Source organism: Zalophus californianus, chromosome X, assembly GCF_009762305.2.
Source record: "Zalophus californianus isolate mZalCal1 chromosome X, mZalCal1.pri.v2, whole genome shotgun sequence".
NCBI lineage: Eukaryota > Metazoa > Chordata > Mammalia > Carnivora > Otariidae > Zalophus > Zalophus californianus.
The window spans coordinates 92875287-92888419 of record NC_045612.1 but is presented as its reverse complement, the minus strand read 5'-3'; the positions used below and the strand labels follow the sequence as shown (position 1 = coordinate 92888419).

Below are 13133 nucleotides of genomic sequence, written 5' to 3'. Positions count from 1 at the left end.
CTATTACATATTCATGTTTCCTGAGGAAAACAAGTGACAGTTTTTGATTATGCTATCAGTTACATGAGTCAGAGTTTGCCTATACAGAACAATTTGGATTATTTAGAAACCAAAACCTGAAGTTAAAATGTTTTCGCCTATATGCCCAAATCTTTATGGGCTAATTATCCATTTTGTGGATGAGTGCACTGATTAGGAGGAAATTTTTTTAAAAGATTTTATTTATTTATTTGACAGAGAGAGAGCATGAGCAGGGGGAGTGGAAGGCAGAGGGAGAAGCAGGCTCCCTGCTGAGCAAGGAGCCCGATGTGGGACTTGATCCCAGGACCCTGGGATCATGACTTGAGCTGAAGGCAGATGCTTAACTGACTGAGCCACCCAGGCGCCCGGATTAGGAGGAAATTTTTTAAAAGTTATTTATTTTAAAATAATTGTACATTAACAGAAAGTACAAAAATAGCACAGAGAGATTCTGCATACCCTCAAATCAGTTTCCCATGTAGAGGAGCAAAATTTGCTACCCCAAAAAGTGTTTCTTTGGCATGTGGATTATTTTAGGCTGCTTGCTTTAAAAAAGAAAATATCCTGGAGATCATTTTTTCCCCTGGACATTTAGGTGGTTTCTAGAAGTAACCACTCTTAGCATATTGATATGGATCCTTCTAGTTCTTTGTGCAGGTTTCTATTTAACATAATACAGAATATTATATTGTGATTTCTCTTTTTTCATTTAAATAACAATAAAGGTTGAGGTAGCTCTATGGCTTAGTTGGTTAAAGCACTTGTAAATAACAATAAAGTTTGGAGATTATTTTATGTCATTTATATTCTCTTAAGCTGGTTATTTTTTTTACCTTTTTTTAAAAGGATTTTATTTATTCGTCAGAGAGAGAGAGTGTGCGCAAGCAGGGGGAGGGGCAGGCAGAGGGAGAAGCAGGCTCCCTGCTGAGCAAGGAACCTGATGCGGGACTCCATCCCAGGACCCTGGGATCATGACCTAAGCCGAAGGCAGACGCTTAACCGACTGAGCCACCCAGGCGTCCCTTTTTTAAGACTTTTTAAAAAAATTTATTTATTTGGGCACCTGGGTGGCTCAGTTGGTTGGGCAACTGCCTTCAGCTCAGGTCATGATCCTGGAGTCCCGGGATCGAGTCCCACATCGGGCTCCCTGCTCAGCGGGGAGTCTGCTTCTCCCTCTGACCCTCTTCCCTCTCGTGCTCTCTATCTCTCATTCTCTCTCTCAAATAAATAAATAAAAAATCTTTAAAAAAATTTATTTGACAGAGAGAGAGAGAGAGTACAAGCAGGGGGAGCAGCACAGGGAGAGGGAGAAGCAGGCTCCCTGCTGAGCAAGGAGCCCGAAGTGGGACTTGATTCCAGGACCCTGGGATCATGACCTGAGATGAAGGCAGACACTTAACTAACTCAGCCACCCAGGCGCTCCTAGGCTGATTATTTTTAAGAAACAAAAGACTTAACAAGTTTGTTTTATTTATTTTTTTGCCTTCTCCCTAAATGGTCTAAAAAAAAAAAATGAGAGAACCAGCTCCAGGAGAGAGCTATTATCATAGATAACTACAGTATAATATGAACTAGGTGCAGTAGACAGCAACCTAGCAAAGCCTGTTTGATCAAAGTCCTCTCTATGTTATGTTCCACTGTTTCTGGATGGCCCAGCAAACATTTGTTTACCAAACATTTACTCCTTCCATTCTTCCTATAAATTGCCTTCCTTCCCTTTGAAGTTCCAGATTCATACCCCTTTTTCCTTAAGTCCAGAATGTCATATATACCTCATTTTGCCTGTCTTTGAAATCTCATGTTTATGTAGATTTCCTGTACATACATAATTAAATTTGATATTCTCCTGTTAATCTGTCTCATGTCAATTTAATTCTCAGGCCAACTGGAAGAAATCTTGAGGGTATCGGAAATTTTTTCCTCCCCAGGACCCCTGATGGTAACACCTTATGTAACTTACTATAGTACAAGGTCAACGCCAGGAGACTGTGGTACAATCAACAGACCTTATTCAGATTTCACCAGTTTCACATGGACTTGTGTGTATGTAGAGCTATTCAATTTTATCACCATGTATAAGTTCATGTAGTCACTATCACAACATAGGTACAGGACTGTTCACAAAGATCCCCCACAACAATCCCTTTGGAGTTATACCTACCTCCCCTTCTCTCATGCTCCTCACAAGAACTTTGTGATCCCTAATACCTGACAATCACTAATCTGTTGTCCAGTTCTATAATTTTATTACTTTAAAACTTATATAAAGGAAATCATATGGTATATGATCTTTCAGAAAGATTTTTTTAACATAGCATAACTCCCTTGAGATCTACCCAAGTAGTTGCATGCATCAACAGGTTTTGTGTTTTTTGTTTTGTTTTTTTGCTGCATAGTTATTCCATGGTATGCATGTAACCCAATTTGTTTAACCATTTATCCACTGGAGGACATTTTAGTTCTTTCTAAATTTTACCCATTTCAAATAGAACTGCTATGAAAACTTGCTTGCAGGTCTTCATGTGAACATAGGTTTTCCTTTCTCTGAGATGTACATTTCCCTGGAGTACAAATGCTGAATTGTTTGGCAACTCTATGTTTAGTTTTTCAAAGAAACTGCTAGACTATTTTCTAGAGTGACTTTATCCTGTATATTCCCATCAGCAATGTATAAAAGATCCAGTTTCTCCACATTTTTGTGAAAACAAAGTGTTATTTTTTATTACAGCTGTTCTGATAGTTGTGTACTAATATCTTGTTGTGGTTTAAATTTATATTTCCCTAATAACTAAGGATGTTGAACAATATTTGCACATGCTTTGTACAAACTTGTATAATCCTTTTTTGGAAAATGTTCATGTTTTTTATCCACTGGGTAGCTGGATTTTTAGAAAATATTTATTTATTTATTTTACTGTTGGATTTTCTCTTATTTATTTACTTATTTATTTTACTGTTGGATTTTCTCTCATTATCTTTAGATTGTACATTTGGTGTCACCTCTAAGAACTCCATACCCTAGGTCCTGATGATTTTCTGGTATGTTTTCTTTTAAAAGTTACATAGCTTTATGTTTTACCTTCAAATCTATGATATGCTTGGAGGTAATTTTTATATAAAATGTTAGATTTAGACCGAGGTTCAATTTTTGGCCTATGGATGTCCAATTGCTCTATTACCATTGGTTAAAAAACACTATTCTTGTGGCACCTGGGTGGTTCAGTCAGTTAGGCATTGGACTCTTGGTTTTGGTTCAGGTCATGATCTCAGGGTTGTGAGATTGAGGCCCACATCGGGCTCCTGCTCAGTGGGGAGTCTGCTTGAGATTCTTTCCCCCTCCCTTTCCCTCTGCTCCTCGCCCCACTCGCTCTCTAAAATAAATAAAATGTTTTTAAAAAAAATTCTTCTTTCCACATTGAATTGGATTTGAAGCTTTGTCAGAAATCAGTTGGCTGTCCTTGTATAAGGCTACTTCTGAGCAATCTAACCTGTTCCACTGATCGTGGTCTAGTCCTCTGCCAGTACCACACTGTATTAATTCCTATAAATCTTAACAAATGGGGTAGAATGATTTCTCCCACTTGATTACAGCTTTTCAAAATTGTTTTCTCTATTCTTGTTCTTTTGCCTTTCCATATATAATCTAGGATAAGCTTTCCATACCCACAACAAATCTTCCTAGGAATTTAACTGGAATTGGAGCAAACCGATAAGATAGATCTGGGAAAAAAATGACATCTTTACTTTGTTGAGTCATCCAATCCATGAAGAGAGTACATCTCTCCATTTACTTAGACTGTTGAGTTCTTTCATCAGAGGTTTATAGTTTTTACAAGGCTCATAGATATTTCATGGGATTTATACCTAAGAATTTCATTTTGTTTTGGGCCATTGCAAATAGCGTGATGTTTTTAACTGTGGTTTCCAGGTGTTCCTTGCCAAGCATAGAGAAAAAACAGAAATATAATTGGTTTTGGTATGTTCATCTTATATCGTTGATGAACTCAGTAGTTCTGGAAGTTCTGTTATTATAGATCCTTGGGATTTTGTAAATAGGCTTTTGTGTCATCTACAAATAAAAAGTTTAATTTCTTCCTTTCCAACCTATATGCTTATATTTCCTTTCCCTGGCTTATTGTGATGGATCCCAACACTAGGCGGAATAAGAATGTTGAGAATGAACAGTCTTGCCTTGTTCCCCCATTCTGAGAAGAAAAGCATTTTGAGTAAACTTTTCTGGGAAAAAAAAAAAGTAAGGTCTATGTCTACATCCATTTTTTTTTTTTTTTGCATGTGGATGTCCAGTTGTACTAGAACCACTTGTTGAAAAGACCATCCTTTCTCCATTGCCTTTGCTACTTAAAGATCAGCTGGCCATATTTGTGTGGATGGATTTCTGGTCTCTCTTTTCTACTGATCTGTTTGTTTTTTCTTTCACAAATACTACACTGTCTTGATTACTGTAACTTTAAATGAAGTACTGGAGTAATGTCAGTCCACCAACTTTGTTCTTGGTTGCTTTAAGCAGTTATCTCTTAAATCAAGAGAAAAAAGTTGCAATCAAAAATACATTTGTGCTGTCTTTCATATTTATATATGCAATTACCTTCACTGGTGCTCTATTTCTTCTTGTAGTTTGTTACTATCTAGTGTTTTCTTTTGAGCCTAAAGGACTACTTTTACTATTTCTTGTAGGCCAGGTTTGCTAGTGATGAATTTTCTGTTTTGTTTATCTCAGGTCTTTAACCTTCATTTTTGAGGTATCATTTTCCTGGATATGGAATTCTTGGTAGGCAATCTTTTTCTTTCATCATTTTGAATAAGTTACCCTCTTGTCTTCTGGTCTCCATGGTTTCTGACAAGAAGTCTATTAATCTCATTAAAGTTCCCTTGTACACGATGAGTTACTTCTGTGCTTTTGACAGTTTGATTCTGCAATATACTTTGAGTTCACCCTACTTGGAGTTGGATTTTCTTGGGTTTTTTGGATGTGTAGATTTAGATTTTTCATCACATTTGAGAAATTTTTGGCCATTATTTCTTCAAATATTCTATCCCTTTCTCTCCTCCTGGGACTCTAGTTATACATATGTTCATGTGCTTGATTGTACCCTACAGGTCTCTGAGGCTCTGTTCATTTTGCTCAATCTTTTTTTCTCTCTGTTCCTCAACCTAAATAGTCTTAATGGACCTATCCTCAAGACTGCTAACTCTTTGCTGTCTGCTCAAATCTTCCATTGAGTCCCTCCAGTATAACTGTCTTTGTTTATTGTACTTTTCCCCACTCCAGAATTCCTATTTGGCTCTCTTTTTATAATTTCTCTTTATTGATAGTTTCTATTTGGTGTGATTATTCTCATATTCTCCTTTAGTTTTTTAGACAGTTTTATTTCTTTGAACACATTTAAAATAGCTGATTTAAACTCTTTTTCTAGGGGCGCCTGGATGACTCAGTTGGTTAAGTGTCTGCCGTAAGCTCAGGTCATGATCCCAGGGTCTGGGATCAAGCCTGGCATCTGGCTCCCTGCTCAGTGGGGAGCCTGCTTCTCCCTCTCCCTCTCCCTCTCCCTCTGCTGCTTCCCCAGCTTGTGCTCTTTCACTCTCTGTCAAATAAATAAAATCTTTTTTAAAAAAATAAACTTTTTCTAGTAAGTCCAACAATTCAGTCTGCTCAGGGATAATTTCTATTGATTGCTTTTTTCCCCATTAATAAGCCCCACTTTGTTTCTTTGTATGTCTCAATTTTTTTGTTGTTGAAAACTAGATGTTTTAAATAATGTGTCAACTCTGGAAGTTAGAATCTCCCTTCCTCTAGGGTTTGCTGTTACTGTGGCAGGTTTTGTTCTTATTTGTTTGATAAGGTTTTGGAATGAATTCTGTAAAGTCTGCATTCTTTGTTGAGTGTGGCCACTAAGTCTCTGCTTGGTTAGTTTGGTTGTTGCTCAGGCAGGGGCTGTGTATGTATTGGGGCATACCTTCAACACTCAGGGAGTTGACAACTCTGCCTTAGCATTCAATTCCTATTGGCACAGCCTCAAAGTTGGCTAGAGTTGAGAGCTTAAGGTCTCATTAGGTCTTTTCTGAGCGTGTGCATGGCCTTCTTGATTCCCACAAATAACGTTTGTTGTTTTTTCAGAGCCCCTATAGACCTCTCACTACCCACTTTTTCTTTTTAAGCTTTTAGGTTAGATTTTTGTTTGCCCCAACTGTTACTCTACGACTTCAGGCAGCTGTGAAGTTAAACTGCCTCTAAAAATTTTCAACAAATGCCCCCAGGCAAAAGGTATTTTGCAGTAGGCAATCTCTGAATCAGACCAAATAAAGACAAGCCTTGCAAGTGGGTCCCTTCCAGGAAACTACCAGACAGGTCAGATAATGACAATTTCATGGGCATGAGGCTTTCAAGGAGTTCCATCCCAGTTCTGCCTCCTTTGGTGGCTGCCAGGCTCCTGGTTTTCATCATGATTGTGAACTCTTTGTTTTCAAGGTTACCATGGAACTGGAGAGAGGGGGGTAGGAATGGGGCAAGTTAAAATGCCACAAAGCTCACTGTTCTTAGCAAGAATCAGTGGTTTTTCCTGAATAAATTCTTCCTGCATAACTGCAAACCTTTGGTTAATTTCCAGAGTTCTGAAAAAGTTGATTCTGTTTTTGCCAGTTTTCCCCTCACTTTTATGGAGAGGAGAATTGTCAAAGGTCCTTACTCCTCCAATCTGCTGACATCATCTGCTATCTGGGACTTTTAGAATGAGATATTCTTAGAGACTAGGTAAATTGGAACCCAATCTATATTCTTTCTAGAAGACAATATTCTTCCAAAATAAAAGCTGCCATTTTGAACATTTAAAATTGAACCATAAACAACTGAGTTCCTTCAAGGTCTCAGAACTGTCAATTCAGTTTCCAATTCTATATATCTTACCTTCCTTAAAATTTCCTTGTAACAATTTGCCTAATTTTGATACCTATTTTCAAAACAAAAAAGGTCAAATTTAATCAGTGGTTTAGCAGAGATAAAGAGATATAAATATAAGAGATAAAATGTGTATTAATTAAAAGTTTTAAGATATTCATCAAGGAATTTCATTAATGGAGGCTGTGTATGTACATATGAAAATATCCTCTGATCAGAAGTAATATCCTAATATAAATTCAGCCAGCTTTCATTTAATAAAAACATTATTCATCTCATGTTCACAAGCATCAATTTCATTTTTTCATACATGTGAAAGAAGAAACTGAACCAGTTAGGGATAATATGCCTTTTTAGGAATCTAATAAAAGCTATGGACTTTCTTCCTAGGAAAATGAACATGTATCTGTAACTGAGCTTACAATTTAAGGGGTTCTTGGATACCCCATAACCTGTAAATTAAGAACGCCTACTGAAAAAAAATTATGATTTTAATGGGAAAAATAGAAAACAGATATTCAAATAGTTACATCTTCAGTGGAGCATGAAGAATTTAAAATATTAAAACATACAAGTGGGCTCCAACTAATATATAGTATTTCATTTCAAAAGCTAATCTGTAAATTATGTATTTAGAATTTATTACATGTTCTTATAAAACAATGTTAGAAACAATGGTTGAAGACTAACTGTAAACCTCTTAAAAGTAGGTGCTCTTTTTGTCTGTCTTTGTATTATAATGATCTGTCCAAGTAAAGAGCGTATGTTAGGACCTCAAGTGACCCTTTACAAAACCAGTTTTACTCAATAATGTATTTGAATACAAATGCACTAAAACAGGAAAAAATATTGAGGCAATGACAAGGTCAAACAAACCACAAAGACAAAAATTGAAAAATAAAATGGAAGTGATGAATCACTGAATTCTACTCCGGAAACCAATACTGCACTCTATGTTAAGTAAAATTTAAATAAAATAAATTTTAAAAAATGGAAAAAGAATAAAGAATATTATGTGTTGCTTGAGAGACAGGCTTAATTAGAAGAGAATGTAACAGTAAATACAGCTATTTCTAGATATTTAAACTTATGGATTCCTTTTTATTATGTTAAACTTCACTTCAAAATATGTTTCTTCTTAATATAGCATCTCCTACACTTAGCCATGAATGAGGTCATTTTTGGGCCCTAACAGTTTGTAAATGGACTGGAAGGGCAAAAGGGATAAGATGTTTTGCCTTCAGTGACTGGAAAGGAGTTAAAAGACACTGGGAAGGGGAAATTAGTCAGAGGTTTTATATAAATAAAATATTTATTATATATATCTTAAGATGTGTCCAAGTTAAAGTAAGATAGTGTGAACATGAGCAATAAGAGGATATGGGAACACCATCGGAAGGAAGGAAGGGAGGGAGGGAGAGGGGGAGGGAAGGAGGCATGAAGGAAGGGAAAGGAAAGGAAGGGAAGGAAAGGAGGGGAGGGAGGGAAGGGAGGGAGGGGAGAAGGAAGGAAAGGTGGGGGGGTAATGGAGATGGAATTTTGAATTTGCTTCTTGGTCACTGTTTAAAGAAGATGGTAAAACTACATTTTGGTGCCATAAATATAAAGGACAAGTGGCACATTTTCATTTGAGTAATCATGGACTCTTATCAAAACCAGATAAAGTCATGAGTAATACAGAGAATTCAACTGGTATCATTTAATATCTATAGGTTGTGGCCCTACCATATCGGATAAATGAAATGACCTGGCCTTGTCTTCAGAATAGGACTTGAAGACTTTTATATAGCAAAAGCAATGCCAAAACAATGAAGGAATGAACTACAATTTCAGTGACAGTCTCCCGTATATTAGGTAAAGACAAGACAAACTCAGGCACATGGACTACATGCCAACCCTCCCCATCTCCCCCCACCTCCTTTTTATTAAGTTTGGCATTTGACTCCCTAACTAGGTGACAATAAAAAAAAAAAAAAGAGGTTCAGCCTGGCAGTCTGAGTCTATAGCGCCAGAGATCCCTTGCTGAAAAAAATCTGTCAATAAACAACCTCAGCAAACTGAGAAAGTAATCAATTGCCTCCCTAAAAATGTCTTTAGGGGCGCCTGGGTGGCTCAGTCAGTTGGGTGGCTGCCTTTGGCTCAGGTCATGGTCCCGGGGTCCTGGGATTGAGCCCCACATCAGGCTCCCTCCTCGGCAGGAGGCCTGCTTCTCCCTCTCCCACTCCTTCTGCTTGTGTTCCCTCTCTCACTGTCTCTCTGTCTGTCAAATAAATAAATATTTAAAAAAATGTCTTTAGCCTGGAGAGATTCAGAATTAGGTATAACAATGAGCTAAATCAATACAAAAATTAGTATACTGAGTAACTGATTTAGACTTGTGATTTTAAACTAGACTCTTACTAAGTTCATCAACAGTAACAGAACATTTAAGAGAAATAAAGATTCAACACATCTACAGGTTTAATAAACTATGTTCAAGACCCAGGAAGGTTTTATTAGTTAACAACTGAGGTACAGAAAATCAAATACAGTATATTAAACTTAAATCCAGTTAAATTTTAGGAAACATAATTAAGCTGCAAAGTCTGCTTGGAAGTAAATTTTAAATTCTGCTAAATTTATAAAATAATTTATATTAAAAAGTAATAACAGCCAATTCCAGAGAATGAAACCATGAGATCTAAAACCCCTGAATCTTGCTGTAACATTTTTTTAAAAGATTTTAATTATTTATTTGACAGAGAGAGAGAGACAGCGAGAGAGGGAACACAAGCGGGGGGAGCAGGAGAGGGAGAAGCAGGCTTCCCGCCGAGCAGGGAGCCCGACACGGGGCTCGATCCCAGGACGCTGGGATCATGACCTGAGCCAAAGGCAGACGCTTAATGACTGAGCCACCCAGGCGCCCCTTGCCATAACATTTTAAGGATTAAAGCACTTTAAAAAAATTAGTGCTTCTTGTGAGTTACAGCTTCTAAGAATCTTCTATAATCAGTATATGGATTATAATAATTCAAAGGGTTAAAAAGGTATTTAAAAGCAATGATCCTGAAAAAAGATCTACAGAAACAGATTAACTTGGAGCTCACGGTATGTGGGTTTCTACTTTCCAAAGTTAGGATAACTGGATAAAATATAAATCGGCTACTCTGCCTTAGCTTTTCCAACTTCAACTATCAACTGCATTGTTCTTGGACTGTTAAAAAGCCTGAATTTAGAAGACAGGCGAATTAGAAAAATAAATATAATCAGTTGTGCCAGCTGAAATAGGAGCACATGCGAACTGTGGCTATGTGAAGCTAGGAGTTAAACTGTATAAAAAATAAGTAACTTTAAAATGCTTACCTACTGTTTAAAAACGTTTACATATAAACATGATTAACCATATCAAGGTCTTAAAACCAAAGCTTAAGTCCTGCATGTCATAACCTACTGATCTTTCAAATTTTCACATATACACTCTAAGTGACTTAAGCCAAATGTGATATAGGAGTCTTTTAGTCCTATTAACCATAATCTTCAAGGTGGTAAGTTATGGATTTGGAGGGAATTCATCTTAGTTTCTTTTGAACCTGCAATTACTGTATCTTTGCCATTATTTCCCCTCCCTCTCTTCCCATCTCATTCCGTCTTCCGTACCACAGGACTCAAAATTAGACCCTACAAAAATATATATCCAGATTTCACTTTCTTCTAGTCAAAAACCATAGACCTAGAGTAATCTCACGTGGTTCTGTAACTGTAAATTACTCTAGCTATCTTTCAAATACTATGTTCTAGAATTGACAAACTAGAATGGAATTTAAACTGTCTCCACCCATTTCCCACTACATTATACCCACCACTTCCCCATCCCCAGATGAAAGTTAGGTTGATAAATGGATTTTGGAGATGAAATAAAGCCAGACATCAAATAACTTACTTGAAATCCATCTCTTACCTTCTGTACTTAACCCTGGACTTGATGTGAACTTGGCTACATCAACAATTTTTACAGCAAATTGTTGCCCAGTTTCTCTGTTGATACATCGTCGTACAACACTGAAGGGACCCCTTTAAAAAAAAAAAAAGGCCAAGTTTAATTCATTGTTTTTAATTAACGTCCCCATCAACATCTTACTGATGTTTCATTGTCTACTATAGCTATAGTTTAAGATCAAATTTAAGTACTATAATTTTGAACATATTTTTCTATAATTCATGAGGTAAATAAGTCGTACGGTAAAGTTATTAAACCAGAAGAGAAAACAAATTTGCATTTCAAAATGACTTCTGAAAATTCTAACTAGTATTCTTATATTCAAGGCAAATAATTTTTGTAATATTCTACATATATTATCAACATCTTAAAGTAAGAAATCACAGTGGTAGTACACACGTAGCTTTTATCTTTTGAAGCAGAAACTTAAGTCATTCTTGACCCCTTCCCCTCTCACCTTACCCACCACCTGTCCAATCTTCACTAACAAGTCCTACCGACCTTCCCTCAAATCTCTCTCAATCCTGTCCACCTCTCTCCATGTATCATACCCTAGGTCTAAGCTACTACCATCTTCTACCAGGACTACTGAAGAACTTGTTTCTCCCACTCATTCTTGGAGTCATGTTTTAAAAATGAAAATCTGATCTTATGTTTCTGTTCAAAATCCCAGAGAAAGAAGGTATTTTCAATGCATATATTTGGTTAGGAACTGAAACACATAAATAATTCCCAAATAGGAAAATACACCCCAGTAAAATCTAGCCAAAAGACTCAAAGAGGCACTTCACAAAGAGAAACCCTGCATGACTTTGCCTCCAACAACCTCTCTGGTCTCACAAGAAGTTACAGAGAAATCTATCTTCCTTAAACTTCAAATTAGAATTGTTCTAAATTGCCGTAGGAAAGGAAGTACTTTCTACCAGGAGAGCCACTGGTGTACTCATTTGAGTCATCCAGCTCTCTCCCTAAATTGGTGGCTCTCAATATTGGCCATACAATTGAATCAGCTGTGATGATTGATAAAACACCAATGCCTGGGCCCATGCATTACATACACACACACGTGGGCACACACAGTTCCTTGTGATTAATAGTTATAAGTATCTGAACCAAAGATAATCCAAAGATTGATTTGTACATGTACATGCTTGATTTGACTACTGAATACAGAATACAACAGCAATATACTATAGCAATTTATCTGAAGGCGATTATAGTTTAAGTCATTAAATACATGTACAGGTATATACATGTGTATCCACCCCCCTCAGGAAAAATAACACCCTCGTTATTTAGCTTTTACAGGTAAAAACAGTACATGTGGATGCCCGTGGTCAATCAGCAGATAAATTCTTCATTTACATTGGGGCACCTGTGATCCCGCTTGCCTTAAAGAAGTTTGTCTTTCTCTCAATTAGGGGACAAAGAATATAATCTAACCCAGACTTAAACATTTCTCTAACATCATATGAATTAGTTGATTTCACCATGCCATCCTCTGGACATCAATTACACCACAGCCTCAAATCTCTCTCTTCAAGCAACCTAACAAAGCTCAACTGGAAGGAAAAAAAATGGTAATAATGTGCCTTTCAGAACTCTGAAGAAAGAGGACCTTTTCGATAACCACTCCAAACTGCTCAAAGATTTTGCTCTAAGAGAAGACAATATAACAAAGTGAGGCAGGACTCCCACAAATGTTTTCATTCTCAATCTGGATGTCTTAGTTGTGACTACTTATCCTGACAACAGCAAGCAATTTCAGGAAATGCTTAATGTAACTGGTTTTTGTCCACACTTAAACCCTTGGGATTCTATTTATATATACATTTGTGTAGTGTGCTTCAATTCACTATATCTTTTTGGAAATTTTCCAAGATCTGTATGTGGGATTATTTGTGGACCAGAGTCAATTTTTTACTTTTTCCTGTTTGATGAAAGGTAGGCAAGAAAAGCATAGCTTCTCTCCCTGCCCTTTTAGTAATAGTAAAATGAAGACACCTACAGAAAAAGGAGAGAAAAGGGAATTTGGAGGGGGGAAAAAAAGCATTTAAGTCTATGAATAAAAATCAAACCCAATCCTCAATTCTTTAGGCTAATTCTATAATGTGAGGCAAGGAAAATGAGTTTATTTATGAACTACTGATGACCTGAAGACAGGTCAAAAAGTAAAGCATTTCAAGGGTCTGTCCCTCAATGGCACCCAGGAGTTAGGAGAAG

At 36.9% G+C, this 13133-nt stretch overlaps 1 protein-coding gene across 13 annotated transcripts in view; it reads right to left on the bottom strand.

Moving 5' to 3' along the window:
- Positions 1-13133, bottom strand: part of CASK (calcium/calmodulin dependent serine protein kinase) — a 357703-nt gene that overhangs the window by 271380 nt on the left and 73190 nt on the right. For 7 of the 13 annotated variants that reach the window (XM_027608009.2, XM_027607997.2, XM_027607996.2 and 4 more), the window contains exon 2: positions 10854-10984. In XM_027608009.2, coding sequence (XP_027463810.1) covers positions 10854-10984 — 131 coding nt within the window. The remainder of the gene's footprint in view (positions 1-10853; positions 10985-13133) is intronic. The other 6 variants (XM_027608005.2, XM_027607998.1, XM_027608001.1 and 3 more) reach the window with 1 other exon arrangement.